At 37.3% G+C, this 20,751-nt stretch overlaps 1 protein-coding gene across 2 annotated transcripts in view; it reads right to left on the minus strand.

Annotated features, from left to right (window-relative positions):
* Window positions 1–729: 729 nt before the first annotated feature.
* The window catches only part of ci (transcriptional activator cubitus interruptus), a 177,489-nt gene continuing 157,467 nt past the window's right edge, over window positions 730–20,751 (minus strand). Inside the window, exons 5-12 of one of the 2 annotated variants that reach the window (XM_012284571.2) lie at window positions 14,124–14,392; window positions 8,084–8,338; window positions 7,618–7,782; window positions 7,381–7,545; window positions 6,609–7,028; window positions 5,790–6,326; window positions 5,463–5,711; window positions 730–5,389 (exon numbers count right to left, since the gene is read on the minus strand). In XM_012284571.2, coding sequence (XP_012139961.2) covers window positions 3,938–5,389; window positions 5,463–5,711; window positions 5,790–6,326; window positions 6,609–7,028; window positions 7,381–7,545; window positions 7,618–7,782; window positions 8,084–8,338; window positions 14,124–14,392 — 3,512 coding nt within the window. In that variant the 3' untranslated portion in view covers window positions 730–3,937. Of the gene's footprint in view, window positions 5,390–5,462; window positions 5,721–5,789; window positions 6,327–6,608; window positions 7,029–7,380; window positions 7,546–7,617; window positions 7,783–8,083; window positions 8,339–14,123; window positions 14,393–20,751 lie in introns of both variants that reach the window. The other variant, XM_076534041.1, reaches the window with a different exon arrangement.

Below are 20,751 nucleotides of genomic sequence, written 5' to 3' on the forward strand. Positions count from 1 at the left end.
TCGAATATTTTACTTGAAGTTAGACATCAAATATATTATTTGAAACTGTACATAAAATATTTTACTTCAAATTGTACATAGAATATTTTACTTTAAGTTATACATCAAATATTTTATTTGAAATTATACATAGAATATTTTACTTGAAGTTAGACATCAAATATATTATTTGAAACTGAACATCAAATATTTTATTTGAAGCTATACATCAAATACTTCACTTGAAATTATACATTTAATATTGTACTTGAGGTTATACATCAAATATTTTATTTGAAGCTGTACATCAAATATTTTATTTGAAACTGTACATCAAATATTTTATTTGAAACTATACATAGAATATTTTACTTGAAGTTAGACATCAAATATTTTATTTGAAACTGTACATCAAATATTTTACTTCAAATTATACATAGAATATTTTACTTGAAGTTATACATCAAATATCTTACTTGAAATTATACATCAAATATTTTATTCGAAGCTGTACATCAAATATTTTACTTGAAACTATACATCAAATATTTTATTTAAAACTATACATCAAATATTTTACTTGAAGCTATACATCAAATATTTCACTTGAAATTATACATAGAATATTTAACTTTAAGTTATACATCAAATGTTTTACTTGAAGTTATACATAAAATATTTTACTTGAAATTATACATCAAATATTTTACTTGAAATTATACAATTAAGGGTAGTAAAAGAACCACATAATTGATGGGATCGATATGATTTATTTTCAAATAATTAACAATTCTCAGGGTGTAAAAGTCTCCTCCGCGTACATGAGCTCGAATCGCTAAACTATATACCATGGATATGTATAATATTCACAAGGCTCCATGAATAAAATTCGTACAAAATCGTTCTCGTAACAAAGAAAGAAAAAAGAAGATAGCTCTAGGTACGCCAAGTTTGATTTGTTCGAAAAGGCACTCCGGACAAGGTTTACAAAATGGATTCCGGTCAAACCGAAGCTACATAAAAATGACGCTCGTAAACTACTTTAGGTCTCTTTACAATGATTCCGTTATGAAAGACACTCAGACACACACTCACACACTCGCGCAGAAATGATTGTCTAAATTTTTCTCGTGCACACCTTTCATTCCTGATCGATGATCTTATCTTACGATTTATCTACAGACTTTATACTCTAGTCGGACTTCTACCTTATCGTTCACGTCGATTAATCTCATTCGTAGCAATAACTGATGACGGTACCTTTTCGGTCGTGTGTGGACAAGGTTCGTATCACAGTGCACGTCGTACACCATTCGTCGTTTACGCTAGGAAAGCTTACACTATGACACGAGGGAACGTTGGCACGTTTTGCAAGGACTCGTATGGAAATACGGGGGGATATGGGGGACTCTTGTTATATTGCCATTTTTCTGATGTCATGTTTCAGGGTAGGTCACTTAGGGTATTTTACTTAGGGTATTTATTAGGGTACTTTGGAATATGGGGAATTTTGGGTTTGGGAGATTTAGGGTGGAATTTGGAAATTTTGGAATTCGGAAACTTTGGAATTTGGAAGTTTTGGAATTTGGAAATTTTGGAATTTGGAAACTTTGGAATTCGGAAACTTTGGAATTTGGAAGTTTTGGAATTTGGAAATTTTGGAATTTGGAAACTTTGGAATTTGGAAGTCTTGGAATTTGGAAATCTTGGAATTTGGAAATTTTGGAATTTGGAAGTTTTGGAATTTGGAAATCTTGGAATTTGGAAATCTTGAAATTTGGAAATTTTGGAATTTGGAAATCTTGGAATTTGGAAATTTTGGAATTTGGAAATTTTGGAATTTGGAAATTTTGGAATTTGGAAATTTTGGAATTTGGAAATCTCGGAATTTGGAAGTCTTGGAATTTGGAAATCTTGGAATTTGGAAATTTTGGAATTTGGAAGTCTTGGAATTTGGAAATTTAAGAATTTGAAAATCTTGGAATTTGGAAATCTTGGAATTTGGAAATCTTGGAATTTGGAAATCTTGGAATTTGGAAATTTTGGAATTTGGAAGTTTTGGAATTTGGAAATCTTGGAATTTGGAAATCTTGGAATTTGGAAATCTTGGAATTTGGAAATCTTGGAATTTGGAAATTTTGGAATTTGGAAATCTTGGAATTTGGAAATCTTGGAATTTGGAAATCTTGAAATTTGAAAATCTTGGAATTTAGAAATCTTAGAATTTGTAAATTTTTAAATTTAGAAATTTACAATTAGCTGTAAACCTAGTCGGCAATATAACAAAAATCAACCATAATGTATAAAATTATTTTGCAGTCTGACGCAAAAATTCCTATAAAATTTAACAATGTTCTCAAACTATTTTTATCGCATAAGCGTACATCGACTTCACAGGTAAATTTCGCATCGAAATTTCGACAATAACGTCCTTAAATATAAATCCTCCGAAAAAAATATAATAAATTATGTATTTGGTGCACGCGTTGTGCGCGCATAGCTCGTTCGATAAGGCACCTCGATGTTCCACTGAATTTTTTGTACAAATATCATATTATAATATTATGTATATTAAACAATATTAACGACACTTTTGAACTGTTTCGTAATACGTATCACTTCGATCGTAATCGTTGTTTAATCACCGAGAATATCATCCACACGTGAGGTCACGATCTTAACAATTCTACTAAATTAATTTAAGTAATTTATGGCTACTTTTCGGCCCCCTTAACAAGTACAATACAATAGAAAATACATTTCGTCTCTGGTTTATATAAAAAATACAAAAGTCTAAGTCGCTAGAACTCTCTCTCCCTCTCATTTTTTTTTTAATCGATAATTCGATCTCTCCTGTCAGTTCGGAGTAAAAATTACAATAGAAAATATTTATATTTATATGTATATCGTTCGCTTTTATCGATTATTAACCCTTTTTTGGAGCATGAGATTCGCAGTAATTTTTAAATTTATACTAAATATATTTTTATGTCTCTTTATATAGTTTTTGTAATACACTCTCGTTATATTGCCGTTTGGAGCGTGGGGGTTGCGTAGGGATCTGTAGTTTAATTTAGAAATTTTTGGATTCTGGTTTGGTAATTTTTTAATATCTCAATTTTGAAATTTTCCAATTTCCTAAATTTCCAATTTTCCAATTTTCCAAGTTTCCAAGTTTCCAAGTTTCCAATTTTCCACTTTCTCAATTTTCCACTTTCTCAATTTCCCACTTTCCCAATTTTCCATTTTCTCAATTTCCCACTTTTCCAATTTTCCATTTTCTCAATTTCCCAATTTCCCACTTCCCACTTCCCACTTTCCCAATTTTCCATTTTCTCAATTTCCCAATTTTCCAAATTTCCAATTTTCCACTTTCCCAATTTTCCATTTCCTCAATTTCTCAATTTCCCAATTTCCCAATTTCCCAATTTCCCACTTTCCCAATTTTCCATTTTCTCAATTTCCCAAATTTCCAATTCTCCAATTTCCCAATTTTCCACTTTCCCAATTTCCCATTTTCCCAATTTTCCATTTTCTCAATTTCTCAAGTTTCCAATTTCCCAATTTTCCAAATTTCTAAATTTCCAATTTTCCAAATTTCTAATTTATCAATTTCCTAATCATCCAATTACCAATTCTCAAACCTGCCAACTTCTAAATTTCCATATACAAATACAGAGATCCCTACGCATTTCAACTAAGTATCACCACACAGTATATCGCAACGTTACACGTCACACGCATCACAATTCCCCATGAAAATCATCCAATATATCACCAACTCACTCCTCCTACAACCCACAATATAACGAGACTATATTTACAAATACTCGCAATTTCACCCTCCACAATATTCCAAAAACTTTGTACCAATTACCGACCATAAAGCCCCACGAAACAAATTTTCCAAGGGTCCAACAAAGAAGAAAAATGACGATAAAAAATATTTATATACGATTCACTGTATCATTTGCAAGTATCTATTCTCCTCTAGCAAGGAGCTCAGCGATGAGGTCATATCATTGACCACCATATTGGCGCTCGAAGGCAGGGGTTGAGGCAGCGATAAAGGGTGAGTAGAACTGGAGACGTTAGTCTCGTGAGTTTGAGCATTTCCCGACCAGTTTCTGCACTGTTGCACGTATTCGAGCGTCCTCCTGTACGAGTCTTGCCTCATACCCTGAGGAGGTTTAATGGGAGATCCCTGCTGGGATTGACTGATATCCTGGCACTGTATCTCGGGCAGGGTGGTTCCGGACTGGTCGTGATAGCATTGCTCCCCGCCGTAACCCCACTGGCAGTTGCAGTTGTATTGGTGATTGGGTGGATTGCTTCTGGCTTGACAATTGTGCGGACAAGTCTGCTGGAGCTGCACCCTGCAGTTGGTCTGCTGCGCCGTGCACAGCTGAGGAGATGTCCTCTTAGGTAGGCTGTTCTCGGTGACCTGTCTGTGGCTGCCGTTTGGATGTGCGCAGTTGGCCATCTGTAAACACGGAGTGGCTTGTGGACCTTGCTGCTGGCAGCCCTGGAGGCCGGACATGTTAGCCACCGGCTTGGCCTGGTTCAGGTTCAGTTGCGAACAGTGAGGTGACATCTGGGCACACTGGTTCGTCACGGTGGTCTGCTGACCAGTGTGCAAGGTAGGCACCTGACCGTTGGGTGTCACCATCGGCCTGGCGCACTGAGTAGTCACCTGACCACACTGGGAATTAGGGTGATTGATGGCGGGCTGATTAGGCATCGGCTGCTGGGTGCAGTGAGGCGATAATTGCGGGCAATTTGTGGCTGATCGCATCTGCACGCACTGCTGTGGGGTCATGGTAGCGTGATTTGGCGGAGCGCAGGCGGGGTTCGCGTGGTGGTTCACTTGGCCGCTAGGGTTGCCGGTGCAGTTCGCGTTCATTTGACCCTGGCAACCGTAGTTGGGGTAGTAGCCGTGGTGCACGTGGTTCTGAGGGCAGTTCCTGGTTAGTTGAGCAGAGTTCTGAGGGAGGTTCTGAGGAGCGTGTTGAGGAGCCAGAGCACCGGCTGCTGGCGAGGTCAGAGGTTGATCGCTTATGTGACTGGGTGCGTAGTGGGATCCTGGTGACATCACTTGACCTGCTGCTGGACTCAGCACCTGACCACCGTTCGGTTGAGATGGATAACTAGGTGGAGGGCAGTATTGAGGGCTGGGTTGAGCGGGTCGGGAGGGACACTGGTTGTAAGGAGACGGGGAAGTGTTTGGATAGTTGGTGCAAGGTGGTTGCGTGGGTTGCGGCTGAGGATAACAGTTTTGCTGGTGCGACTGACTGTAGTTACATGTGGGCTGCATTTGACGCTGGTAGTGCAAGGGGTTGGTGCAAATCGGGGACTGGCAGATGGGTAAAGGACTGCTGCGATAGTTAACCTGATTTCCACTCGCCTGTACCTGAAATAACAACCTCGTTAATCGACTGTTCCAAGACCCTTGTCAAATTAAGGAGTTACTGCAAGACACATACCTGGTTCAAGTACTGCATCATCTCGTCAGGAATGACCAGCTTATTCTCCACCATCTCGCCCTCTCCAACTTCGTCCAGAATGACTTCCTGGTTAGGGTGGTGTTCAGGTAGCTGGGCTGACCTTGGCCTGGGTGGCATAGGCGGTGAGTTCCTCTGAGCCTGATGACCCCTGGTGGGTTCAGACATGCGACGATCACCTGAAGGCTGAGTGCAGTGTCCGGTCGGACCGTTCCAGTCTCCTGGCATACCCTGAATACCCTAAATCAATCCACAACATTAAACACCCATCCAACATGTCCAAACTATAATCCACATCAAACTTCATACCTGAAGAGACATGTTCTGCGTCTGAACCACAAGGTTACTAGTCGAGTAAGGACCCTGAAGGTGACTCGGCGGGTTCATCCTCCCGGAAGTGGTACTCATCTGACTACTCCTTCTAGACGTACCCGGACTGATGGGGTCATAAAAGCTACCAGGACCAGCTGGACCCATTCTAACTGCGCTAACACCGCTAGCCTGACTGCTCCGTCTGCTGCCGAAGTCCGTGGACTTCATGCTACCGTAATAGGTGCTGACAGTGCTGTTACTGTCTCTTCGTGGTTCGCTCAGTGGTTGTAGCCTGAGCTGAAGATCGGACAGACTCGTCTGACGAGCGGGTCCACCTCCTTCCATCTTCAGGTCCGTGATCCTTCTGTTCAGGTCGCCGATGTTGCCCTGGGGACCCATGCCTCGTGTACCTCTTATTCCGGACACGCTGACGGGCAGACTGGGCATGCCCTTGGCATTCAATCTGCTCTTCAGACGGTTCCTCGACGCGGGAGGCGGTGGCTGCTGTTGCTGCTGCGACTCCATTCCACCGACCTGTAATTCGATCCAAATTATAGGTTAGGTATTAGGATTAGAAGTTAGGTATTGGGATTAGAGGTTAGGCTGTTTGTAAATGGTAGGTATATCTGTCGCTAAATTCTGAGGATGGTAATAGAGAGCTTTGGATCGTGGGACTTAAGGTTTTGAAAGATCAAAGCCTTGCATAAACTAGGTTTCATCTTTATATCAGGACATGAAGACCATAACTCTAACTTGAGACACATGAAAATACTTTCTCTCAAGGTTCCATGTCAAACACTTTAACACCAAACTTACCATAGCACGAAGAGCAACTGGAAGATCAGCAATGTCCAAGTCATCCGGCTCCTCGTTCCAAGGCTCCTCAGCCAGTGCCACACCATCGCCAGTCAGTGCACCAACACCAGCAACCTCATCGTTGCAGCCACCCACCAATGGACTACCTTGTTGTTGCATCATAGGTGGACTGTTAGCTTCGCTTTCGGACTTCACACTGGGACTGGACAGACTGGGTGTCTTAGGATGGAGGTCCTCACTTCTGCTGGGACTGTGACCTCCTGCACCAGCCTCGTCGCTTCCACCGCCATCACCTCCACCTCCTTTGTGCTTCTTGTTGGCGTAGAACTCTGCTCCGTGCACGGTCTTCACGTGCTTCCTCAGGGATGATGGGTCCGTGTACCTCTTTGTGCAGCCGGGTGCCTTGCAGACGTATGGTTTCTGGAGAAAGAAGTGTATTCATGTAGGGACTTCTAGACCATGTTTGATTTTGGTCACACTTCTGGATTGATTAGTGAACTTGAAGATGACAAGGTGGGTGCTATGGATCTGATGATGATGCTGATGACGATGAATGTTATCTACTATGAAGTTTGAAGACTACTGTGAAGTTTGAAGACTAAGTCCGACATCTTGTTATTTCATAACTATCTCAAATCCATAATTACAGTATACTCAAACTATCATCCTAAAGAGTCAATCCCATCTATCTTATTGTACCCTAACTAGCTCCTCCTTCCTCAATCTTCATGTCCACCACAGAGCAAATAACATATAACATTTTAATACTTACTTCATTGGAATGGGTCCTATTCTGATGTTTAGCACGGTCGCTAGCATTGCTAAAGGCTTTGCTACATCCAGGATATTCACAAGTATACGGTTTCTCGCCGGTATGAGACCTAAGATGAGTCTTCAGGTTCTCCAATCTCGAGTACGCCTTGAAGCACCCCTCAAACTGCAACAAGAATATAAAAACATATAAATTGGTCTTAGAATTAATCTTCATTCAAAGTCTGATGGTACTTACGGTACACTTATGTGGTTTTTCACCGGTATGCCTTCTCATATGAACCACCAACATGTATTGAGCCTTGAACGGTTTTTCTTCCCTGGAACACTCTTCCCAGCCACAGACGAAGCTTTTCTTGTTCGCGTGAATGTGGTCGTTGTTGATGTGCTTCACTAGGTCATCCTGTGCAATTTAAAAGAATATAAACTATTAAAATTTTATTTAAACAATGTTGAAGAGTGTGAAGAGAGCTGCTAGAATTACTCTATGCAATTTTTAACAATATATAAAAAATGACTACAATCATTCCATATAAACAATTTTGAAGAATATGAGGGTGGTGGTAGAAGACAAATTACTAGAAAATAACTAGAATCACTAGAGTTGCAATAAAGAACTCAGTGTACTATTAATAACTCAGTTTGTATTATCTATTTAACATTTTTAATAATCAAGTACCCTGAAAGTATTCTGAAGCTGTTACCTGGGTGGGGAACTCGAGACCACAATCCCTCCAGTGACAATTTGTCTCTATGAAGTCACCAGGTTCGTCTCGAAGGTCTTCACTGGGACTGAGACCTTGAGGATGAGTCGGAGGTGCTGTTGTCGTTGCTGCATTCGTTGTTGTTGTAGCTGGTTCTCTTTTTACCTTGGTGGACGCTCTTCTTGAAGATGTGTCTGCTTCCGCGGTCACGGACCTCGTGGACGACTCTGACGCCTTTCTACATGATTCTGCGCTCTGCAACACAATTTATAAATATTTTTAAAAATATTCATTTAACGATTAACCTCTTTCACTTCATTCTTTGCAGTTCACTTTATTCACTTCATCTTTACAATTTATTATATTAACTTTGTCTTTACAGTTCACTTTATATACTTCATCTTTACAGTTCATTCTTTAGTTACATTCGAATAAACATAGTAGACCTTGAAAGACTAAAACTCATTTATCATGTGCACTTTTTAGGTTACGTTTACCATAATTTTACAATGTACAGTAAAAGAGTAATTTAACAATTAATACTTGATTTTTTAATATAATTCAGCTGACCACATGCAGCGAATTCTAAGAGGTACACATTCATTTTATCCTCCATACTGCAGTACGAGTCGCACCTAACAACGCAGTGAATTCTAAAAGGCAGAAATTCATTGAACATTAGCTCTTTAATACAATTCCGTTTAACTGAATTGTAAAAGAGTAAAACGAATTTAACATATCTATAACAAATAATGAATGCATACGCCGAGTGAATAATACATAAATGATGAGGTTTCCCTCGAACCGTTCAGACATAGTATGCATACTCTCCACGGAGTCTGAAGCCGCGACTCATAATCGTCATTAAATAACAGCTTGCAACTTTCGCGGCAGTTTCTTGCAACACAGGCGAAAAAGATTGATCGAGTCTTGCATCAAACTTCAATTTACACCGAAGCAATTACCGCTTTACGTTATGAGCGGTGGTAGCAGCCGTGCAATGCGATTCGACGCTTAACGTTTTAATTCGCTCGCTCTGACGAGCGATTATATACGTTCTACACGAATAGACGATTAGCGGTGACGTACGTTTCAATAGGGAGAGAGTTGTGTGTCTGAGAAGTTAGGGATGTTAGGGAGATTTAGGGGATTTGGGGGATTTGGGAGATTTGGGAGTTTTGGGAAATTTGGAGATTTGGGAGATTTGGAAGGTTTCGGGAGTTTTGGGAAATTTGGAGATTTGGGAGATTTGGAAGATTTGGAAGATTTGAAAGATTTAAAAGATTTGGAAGATTTGGAAGATTTGGAAGATTTGGAAGATTTGGGAGATTTGGGGGATTTGGGATGTTTTGGAGATTTGGGAGATTTGAGGGATTTGAGAGATTTGGGAGATTTGGAAGATTTGGGAAATTTGGGAGATTTGAGTAATTTCTGAGATTTGGGGAATTTGGAGAATTTGGAGAATTTGGAGAATTTTGAGGATTTAGGGATTTGGGGATTTGGGGATTTGGAGATTTAGGGATTTAGCAATTTAGAAATTTAAGAATTTAGGAATTTGGGAATTTGGGAATTTGGGAATTTGGGAATTTGGGAATTTGGGAATTTGGGGATCTAGGGATTTGGGGATCTAGGGATTTGGGGATCTAGGGATTTGGGGATCTAGGGATTTGGGGATCTAAGGATTTGGGGTTCTAGGGATTTGGGGATCTAGGGATTTGCGGATTTAGAGATTTGGAGATTTAGGGATTTGGAGATTTGAAGATTTGGAGATTTAAGGCTTTGGGAACTTAAGAATTTTGAGATTTGGGAATTTGTGAATTTCGAAGTTTTTGTATTTGGAGATTTGGAGACTTAGGGGTTTGAAGATATTTACATCTGATGATTTAAGAATTTTGAGATTTGGGAATTTGTGAATTTGGAAGTTTTTGTATTTGTAGATTTGGAGACTTAGCGGTTTGAAAATATTTACATCTGAGGATTTAAGAATTTGGAGATTTGGGAATTTGTGAATTTGGAAATTTTTGTATTTGGAGATTTGTAGACTTATGGTTTTGAAGATATGTACATCTGAGGAATTAAGAATTTGGAGATTTAAGGATTTAGGAATTTAGCTACTTGGAGCTTTAAGAATTGTTGTGTTTGCAAACTTGGGTTCTTAGAAATTTGAACCCTTAAGAATTTGAAACTAATTTGGGTTTTTAGGAATTTTCAAATTTATAGATTTCGTTCCAAGACATTTTAAAATTAAGGAATTTGGAGATTTATGAATTCCGAAATTCAACAATTCACAAATTATATAAACTTGAAGACAATTATCTAGCAACATGACGATTCAAATCGATAAATTCCAAACTAAAAAATTGAAGAACATAAAAATTCAGAAATTTCACAGCTTCCACATCATCATACATACAAATGTAAATCATCAAGTCATAAACATCGGAACACCAAACCATGTTATCACCATGTTATCATCAAATCTCCATCCTCGCACAAATATAAAATCATAATCATCCGACATTCTCGAACTTCACATCAACACGGCATTCCGCAGAATTATTGAGCAATTCGCCTAATCGTAAAATATATTTATAACACCGTGGATTATTGGATTCCGAAAGTGTTAATCCGACGAACAATAAAACCGAAGGGTTCCAGGCACTAATGTTTTAACGATATATCCGGTGCTAGAACGAGTGAGAACACGAAGGGATACGTGAATGAAAGTTGCTTCGACGTTCGGAAATGTATTGCGCAAACATAGGAAGAGAAAACTTTTAGCACTTTCCGGTAGCTAGAATAGACGGACAAAATGGAGATAGAGATGGTAGATAGTGACTATTAACACTTTCTGGATGCTTTCGACAGCGTGGCTGTTGTCGCTTTGATCGTGTGTCAAGTAACACGTGGATGGTTTGTAAAGAGTCTTCTTTCGATTTACTCGCCGGAGAGATAAATTTATTACATAATAAACGCAACGTCACCTTGTAAATGCGAACGGGAATTTACATACTGACGGTAGTTACATGCAGGCTGATGAAGGTGCGGGTATGGACTCATGTGACAAGGTTTTTAGAAACTTGCAGTAGTGGCTACTGTGTTTTAATTGAAACTTTGTGTGTCAGATGTGAACAATTATTTTAAGTGAAACTTTACGTGTCACGTGTATACAATTATTTTAAGTGAAACTTTATGTGATTGTTATTAAAACAGACAATTATATGTTTGATTAAGTTAGGTCAGATTTGAAGTACAAAATAAAATAGACACTTCTTTGAGATATGACCTTGTAGTTCATCTTGTGGTTCACTTGAAAATTTACCTAGAAGTTCACTAAAAAGATATGACCTTGAAGTTATTCATAATATTTGACTGTCAAGTTGATCCAGAAGTTTGATATTGAAATTAACACAACAGTTTGATGCTGATGTTAACACACAAGTTTAATATTGAAGCTACCTCACAAGTATATGTTTGATTAAGTTAGGTCAGATTTGAAGTATGAAATAAAATATAGACACTTCTTTGAGATATGACCTTGAAGTTCACCTTGTGGTTCACTTGAAAATTCACCTAGAAGGTCACTAAAAAGATATGACCTTGAAGTTATTCATAGTATTTGACTGTCAAGTTGATCCAGAAGTTTGATATTGAAATTAACCCAACTGTTTGATGCTGATGTTAACACACAAGTTTAATATTGAAGCTATCTCACGAGTTAGATCTTAGAGTTAACCTTGAAGGTTAAGCTTGAATCATAAAATTTGACCATGAAATTAACCTACAAGTCCAACCTTGAAATTAACTCAGAAAGTTTGACATAGAAATGAATCCAAAAATTTGACACTGAAACTCACCTAGAAGTATAAACTTAAAATTAACCCCCGATTTCAATCTTGAAAACAACCCCACAACCTTAAAGTCAACCCTACAGTTTCACCTAAAATTCAACCCAGAAATCTCCAAAAAAACTACCGTAACACACCTACACTTAACCTCTCATTAAGATCAAGATCACCCTAATCCTTTAATCTAGCAAATCCATAAATCCATCGATCACGAAAGGTGCGTGTAAACGCAGAAAGCCGATGCAATCGGTGCGGGGGAAGTTTACAGCGTGCGGACACGCGGCGAGTCGTGTCGTCGGGAAAGAGAATGAAAACGCCTCGAAGAGCGAAGATAAATCAGAGCAGGAGAAACGAAGCAAGCAACGAGAGGAAAGAGGAGAGGAAACGAAGAGGAAGGAACGGAAAGAAGAAGAAGATAAAAGAGGTTGATCGAACGAAGGGATGAGGGTGGGATCCAGCGAAATAATGTGCGCGAGATTGCTTGTAACCCGAGGAGCATGCGAGGGTAACCCAATCTTTTTCTCTTTCTCCTCGATGGTCTTCTTCTGTTGCGTGCCGCGTCGCGAGGACGAAGCTGAGAAGTCTACGCCTGGAAAGGTGAGAGGCTGCGGGAACGATTATTTATTCTCGATGAATCGATCAACGGCTACCGAGCGTACGTCGCTACCTCGCTGCCAATAACAATTCGATACACACCTGTCTTGAGTACAGTCGACAGCAAATATCAATTCCCCAGGGAATTTGTGAGGTTATTTCAATGTTAGACATGTGGGTTATCTTCAGCATCAAACGTTTCTGCTAATTTCAATGTCAAACTTCTGGATGAACTTCAATGTCAAATTTTTTGATGAACTTCAGTGTCAAACTTGTAGATTAGTTTCATGGTCAAATTTTATGATTAATTTCAAGCTTAAACTTCAAGGTTAATTTTAAGATCAAACTTGCAAGGTAGCTTCAATATTAAGCTTGTGTGTTAACATCAGCATCAAATTGTTGTGTTAATTTCAACATCAAACTTTTGGATGAACTTCAATGTCAAATTTTTTGATGAACTTCAGTGTCAAACTTGTAGATTAGTTTCATGGTCAAATTTTATGATTAACTTCAAGGTTAAACCTTGTGTAAATAGAGAATTTTAAAACTTGAAATAATAAAAAATATGGGAATTCGCCATATTTGGACACTGAGTATATTCCAGTCCAGGGATCCTACAATCTGTGCATACGCGTGTGAAACAGGGAGGAGATAATATAACAGGTTTGCATAATTGTTGATTTAATGATAGGTCTGTGAGTAATTATGGCTGGTGATTTGCAAGGTTTCTCTGCGAGGTTGTTTATGGTATTTTTAATTGCTTAATTACTGAAATCTTTGATAATTCGAGTCGATTGCCTGGGGAATACTAATTAGATTCTAATTTTCTTTAATTATAATACAATATATATTAAAAACTGTGTAACGTAAGATGTGTTGTATTTATGCATTATAGATATATGTAAAGGGGATCAAATTTAAAAATTTGAAAAGTAAAGAAGAGTAATACTTAGTAATAATATGTTAGTAATTACACTGAGATAAAAATTAAGATTGTCTCAAAATTCTTCCAAATTTTATTTGTCAAAAGAAAATAAATTATTTTTAAATAATTACTAGAACCTAAGCTAATAATTTGAACAACCATTAACAATCATTTTAAGACAAATTATTTAATAATAATTATTAGAACCTAACCTAACAATTTGAACAACCATTAACAATTATTTGAAGATAAATTATTTTTAAATAATTATTAGAACCTAATCTAACTATCTGAACAACCATTAACAATTATTTGGAAACAAATTATTTCAAAATAATTATTAGAATCTAACCTATCAATGTGAACAATCATTAACAATCATTTGAAAACAAATTATTTCAAAATAATTATTAGAATCTAACCTATCAATGTGAACAATCATTAACAATCATTTGAGGACAAATTATTTTTAAATAATTATTAGAACCTAATCTAACAATTTGAACAACCATTAATACTCATTTAAAAACAAATTATTTCAATGTTATTGCAAATTTTATTTTTCTCTGAATTTCTAATAGCATCTACCTCCTTCAATACCTTGTTCTCAATATCATCTACCACCAATATAAATCCTTGTTCAATATACTAATCTCAGTTGCAATTAACTCACCTCACTTTTAGGTGGTAATCCACCCCCATGGGGTCCAAGAGCTGTCGAGGCTGTCGAGTGAGGTGGTACACCTGGATACAATTGCGAGTGTGGCGATAATCCATGAGCATGGGGATGAGGATGAGGTGGTGGAGGTGGTGGTGCTGGGGGTTGTAAAGGGTGAGCATGGGGTAAAAGAGCTGCTGCAGCTGCGCTCCTCAAAAGGTGAGCCTGTAACTGCTGCAGATGAGGTGCCATTCCTGGATGCATTCCCAATGCTGGACTCATTGCTGCAACAAAATATTCAAATTATATTATTCACGACCACTAACAATTTATTCTTGAATTTTATATACACGTCCACTTAATTTTATACACACTTCAGTTTAATTTTACATACACTTCAGTTTAATTTTACATACACTTCAGTTTAATTTTACATACACTTCAGTTTAATTTTACATGAGCATCAATTTAATTTTTACATGTACATTAATTTTATTTTACTTGTATATTAATTTTCTTTATTTGTACATTTATTTCATTTTATATTTACATCAATTTTGTTGTACATATGCATCAATTTAATTTTTACAAGTACATTAATTTCATTTTACTTGAATATTTATTTTATTTTACATTCACATCAATTTTATTTTGTATATACATCAATTCAATTTTTGCATGTACATTAATTTCATTTTACTTGAATACTTATTTTATATGAACATCAATTTCATTTTACATTCAGTTCAATTTAATTTTATATATGTAAAATGTTCAGTTTATGTATAGTTCATTATTGCTTTATTTTTATATTAAAATATGGTAGATACTCTATTTAAATTTAAATCCCGCCATTTTAAAGATCCAATAACTCTCCCCAGACCCCGATAGAAACATCATCAAGGAACACAAAGGTTAACCCAGTCAGCAACAAGTGATACAGTTTATCGATCGAGATCAAACGCATGTTCCTCCGGTACTTCCTGCAAGGAATACGATTAATCCAACCGGCTTTCTACGGCGATTAATCGCGGGGAAAAGCACGTACATAGCCGAAAGCCGATACGGTAACAGCGTAACAACACCGTGACACGGTGTATGTAAAAAAAATAAGTAACCATGTGCCAGGGCAAATTATTCGTAGCAGATTTCGTGGAGAGATACGGTATTGTCGAGCAGAGAGTAAACCGGGGCTCCGTTGTACGGCGATTGTTCGAACGAGGGTGGTGATACGAGGATAATCGATAGAGATCGAAATCGGACCGCGTCCATTTTGTTGACAGTCGCGGCACGACACGCCGGACTTCCGGCACGTAGCCTAAGCTTGCATTTCAATGGTAAAGTCTTTTACTCTCTTACGAAACAAAATCGGTGAGTTTTCACCGATTTCCTCGTTCTAATTGTAACGGGATCGATTATGGAGACGAATAGCTTCATCGCACGTTCATGGACACGTTTTTCGTTTTATGGCTACATGTTCGTAAGCTTGTTACAATTATTTTATTACTGGTAGACGTTAGGGTAATTTTAATTATTTCACGCTTAGTTGTTATTTAATTTTTATTTTAGGGATGGGACAAAATTATTATTTCAGTAATGAGTCAAAATTATTATTTCAGTGATGGGTTAAAATTATTATTTCAGTGATGGAAATTATTATTAGTAGAGATTTATGGATTTAGAGATATTTGCACCTGAGGATGTTGGCATCTAGTGATATTTAGCTCTGAAGATATTGTGGTCAATAATATTTGGATCAGTAATTTTGGATCTAGTAATATTGGGATCAAGTGAGATTAGAGTCTAGGGATATTGGAATGCAGACATATTGGGGACTAGGGATATGGAAATCTGAATGATATAGGGATCTAGGGAGATAGTTGTTTATGGATATAGAGATCACCAACTTTCTGAATTCTAGGGTAAATGTACCTAAAGTAAAAAAATTGGAAAATGTAAAAATTTGCAAACTTGAAAACTTAAAAACCTAAAAACCTAAAAACCTAAAAACCTAAAAACCTAAAAACCTAAAAACCTAAAAACCTAAAAACCTAAAAACCTAAAAACCTAAAAACCTAAAAACCTAAAAACTTGAAAACCTAAAAACTTGAAAGCCTAAAAACTTGAAAACATAAAAACTTGAAAGCCTAGAGACTTGAAAACCTAAAAACTTGAAAGCCTAAAAACTTGAAAACCTAAAAACTTGAAAATTTGAAAACTTGAAAACTTGAAAACCTAAAAACTTGAAAACCTAAAAACTTGAAAGCCTAAAAACTTGAAAACCTAAAAACTTGAAAACCTAAAAACTTGAAAACCTAAAATCTTGAAAACCTAAAAACTTGAAAACCTAAAAGCTTAAAAACCTAAAAACTTGAAAACCTAAAAACTTGAAAACCTAAAATCTTGAAAACCTAAAAACTTGAAAGCCTAAAAACTTGAAAGCCTAAAAACTTGAAAACCTAAAAACTTGAAAACCTAGAAACTTGAAAATCTAGAAACTTGAAAATCTAAAAACTTGAAAACCTAAAAACTTAAAAACCTAAAAACTTGAAAACTCGAAAGTCCCAGAACGACTAAGCGAAAATTCGATAAACATCGAAGAGCGTCAAATTAGAAAATACGAAAGTTCTGAAACAGCGCTAATGACGACGCTATCGTGACTATGCGAATCGCACGATAGCTTGTTACCCGATAAAATATTATCGATACGCACCGCAGGCAGCAAGTTGGCTGGATAAATTGCTATGGCTAAATTAATCATCGTTCGATATGGTGTTGCCGGTACGTTACGTGACGAGCTTTCGAATCACGCTTCCTTCTAATTGAAGTCTCTACTGACACTCCTTCTATCATTGGTCTATAAATTAGTTTCCACGATATTTGCGCCTCGAAATGCAAAATTCTATGCCGCATACTTATGCCAGGTAATCGTCGATGCTTGGCTAAATGCTGCGGATAACATTCAATTAAAAACTTTATCGATTACGCGATTACATCGAGCGTTGTTTTAAAATGTTCTATAACTTTATAGTTGACTGAAAATTGCTAAATGTCCGATTGCGTTTCTGGATTTGACAAATCTTTCGTTTTATTGTCTTCGTAAGAAATATACAAAATTATATAATATTATATTATATATTTTCCTTAATTTTCATACAATTCTATATTTTTATAAAATTTTGTATATACTTAATTTATATTTATTTTTAACTTTATACATACTCAATTTTTATATGTTCCCTTTAATTTAAATATTTCATATTTGTTGCACATGTATTTCTATTATTTATATCCCAATTTCTTAACTCAACAAAGTGAAAGTTCAACAAAGCCCAAGACAATAAATTCTCAAATTTCACAGGGTTACACCTTAAGAATATTTGCATGGAAGGAACGAGAGAAGAGAAAGCCATCAGTGATTAAGCGATTATCTTCTCGTAAACGAATAAATGACTAGTTGGCTGCACAGCGTACGACCGATTCCACAAAATTATAGTGTCCTTAAATAAAGCATCGTAGGCGTACACCTCGAGCGCTCTACGGTTTTACGTTCATTTGAATCGCGACTCGGGAAACACAGTCTGACAAGCGTTTTACAGTCTCAACACGTAAAACGCCATTTTTCTGTCATTCCGGTGAAGGTTCAATGAGGAACGAGACGTAAAATCCTTGTTCGAAGCGACGGGGCATCCTATTCGAAATCGTAGTTCCGTAATTCGCAAGTCGACTGTTCCTGATTTGAGGGAGACATTAAACTCTTTATGGAGTCACTTATGGTTCTTTGCTAGATAATGTTCATTTTCACTGCCTACATCTTTCATTTTAATTTCCATATTTCTATTTTACTTTTCGTACTTTCATTTTTATTTTACTTTCCGTATTTTAGTTTTTGTTTTACTTTCCGTTTTTTAATTTTTATTGTACTTTTTATATTTTTAATATTTATTACAAACTTTCGACATTTTGTGTGCTGAATATTTTGATATTAACTTGTTATATTTTCTTTATTAGTTGAAGGTATAATTCGTAATAAGTACGTGATGTATAATACTGATAAACGAATATGTATAATGATAATAATATTCATATATAACAAAAATAATAATATACAGTATATAATAAATAAAATAAACTGAGTATATAAGCCCTTATCTACGATAGTAAATTTCCCTATATTTGCACATCGACTCAAGAGAAGATGAACGAGGTAAAATGGCGGGTGCAAATTTTAACGAGCGACAACGTCCCGAGAAGCATTGCGCCGACAAACGATCGACGATCGCGCGTCGCTTGAATTTTAATCCGTTAATTGCTTCATTTAATCGCAAATTACCGGTCGTTCTTAACTCGCGAGCAAGGAGGTCCGACCGATTTGTGGGATACAACGCGATTCCCGCTGCAGCCGGCTGTATAATGACTTCATGCGCACCGCAAACCTTAATTCGATGCCTCTTGCCGCCCCTTTGCTCTGCCCTTAAACGTCAGGACCTGATCCTTGCGGGGACGATGCCTCCGCGTTTACGCCACCGTTCAATGACTTTATTCCTTTCGTACGGGTTCGGTAATTACCGTAATCTGCTCGGACGCTCGGTTTTCATGGGAAAATATCGGTTTTAACGATCGATATTCGGAAATTTTTACCGTGGGGAGATGATGCTTCAATATGGAGGGTAAGTTTCTTTTTAATTGTATGCATCTTGTTTTTGGGTATTTTTGGTCTTTCTTATTGGTTATTTTTTAATTGGGATGATTTTTTAGTGTTTTTGGAGAGAATTTGGATTTATGGGAACTTAGGGTTCTGGAACGTTGAATTCCCTAGACTCACAATTACTGAATTTCTAAATTTTGAACATGGTTTTTGAGTGTTTTTTGAGAGGATTTTGATTTATGGGAACTTAGGGCTCTTGATCGTTGAATTCTCTAAACCCAAAATTACTGAATTCCTAAATTTTGAAGTAACTATACTTCCAAATCCCTAAATTTTCAAAATTCGAAATCTCCAAATCCCTATATGGCCAAATTCCTAAATTCCCAAGAACCTAAATTTCGAAAACCCTAAATTACTAAATTCTTAGACGTCCAAATCCCTAGATCCCCAAATCTCTAGATCCTCAAATCCCCAGATCTCCAAGTCCCCAGATCCCCAAATCCCCAAATCTCCAAATTCTTAGATCCTCAAATCCCTAGATTCACAAATCCCTAAATCACTAAACCCCAAATTTCTAAATTCTTAGACTTCCAAGTCTCCAGATCCCCAAATCCCCAGATCTCCAAATTCTTAGATTCTCAAATCCCTAGATTCACAAATCCCTAAATCACTAAACCCCAAATTTCTAAATTCTTAGACTTCCAAGTCTCCAGATCTCCAAATTCTTAGATCCTCAAATCCCTAGATCCCCAAATCCCTAAATCACTAGACCCCAAATCCCCAATCTCTAGATTCCTAAGCCCCTAATCCCCAAATCCCTAGATCCCCAAATCCCTAAATCACTAGACCCCAAATCCCCAATCTCTAGATTCCTAAGCCCCTAATCCCCAAATCCCTAGATTCCCAAGTCCCTAATCCCCAAATCCCTAGATTCCCAAGCTCCTAGATCCCTAAGTCCCTAGTCCCAAAATCTCCAAATCCCTAAATCTCCAAATCCCTAAATCTCCAAATCCCTAAATCTCCAAATCCCTAAACCTCTAAATCTCCAAATCCCTAAATCTCTAAATTCTCCAAATCCCCAAAATTCTCCAAATTCCCAAAATTCTCCAAATTCCCAAAATTCTCTAAATTCCCAAAATTCTTCAAATTTCCAATATTCTCTAAATTTCCCAAATTTCCCAAATTCCCAAAATTCCCCAAATCCTCAAAATTCCTAAAATTCTCCAAATTTCTCAAATTTCCAAACATCAAAACTCAGAAACAACCAAACTAAAAAATTTCCACAACCACAAATTGCAGAATAGCGAACTAAAAGATGAACACATCGTCAAGATACATAATCGAAAAAGTACGGTTGTCACGCGGTAATCGCGCATTAAGGAAATCGCGCGAACGCACAAACGACCGACATAACACGTGTAATTACAGGCGTATAATTCACGTATCGCGTATCTCGCGCGAAGCGTTTTACAGCCGCGCGAGTCAAGGGCCCCGATTGCCCGCGACGAGCAGTTTGCACGAGCGCGTCGGTAATTACGAGCGATCAATCAGCGTGGCCCGTGAAAACAGCATCGGTGACTTACGTTTTCGGTGTGTATCGTGCGCGGGTGATCTCTTAATTACACCTTTTTCAACGTCCTGGGCTTCGTCGCGATTCACCTGCTTATTTATTCCGAGCGTAAATCGCTCGTAACGTCTTGCTCGCGACTTCCATGCAAGCGGAACGGACGATTACGCTTGCACAGGTGCGGCGCACGAACTTGACACGATAAATTTACGGGCAGAGAAACGGCAATCAATTAACCAGCCGGTCAATTATCAAAATTGCCTAGCGATTCTGCATCGAATATGTTTCTGTCCCGATATCGTTCTACTTCTTTTACTTCTTTAGAGGGATGCTTGTTGAAAGTTTTATTAAACCTTTGTTATCTGCCATGTGTTTGGTTCTGGTGTATTAGATTAATTAGATGCAATTATTCCAGTATGTAAATTACT

Source organism: Megachile rotundata, chromosome 7, assembly GCF_050947335.1.
Source record: "Megachile rotundata isolate GNS110a chromosome 7, iyMegRotu1, whole genome shotgun sequence".
NCBI classification, from domain to species: Eukaryota; Metazoa; Arthropoda; class Insecta; order Hymenoptera; family Megachilidae; genus Megachile; species Megachile rotundata.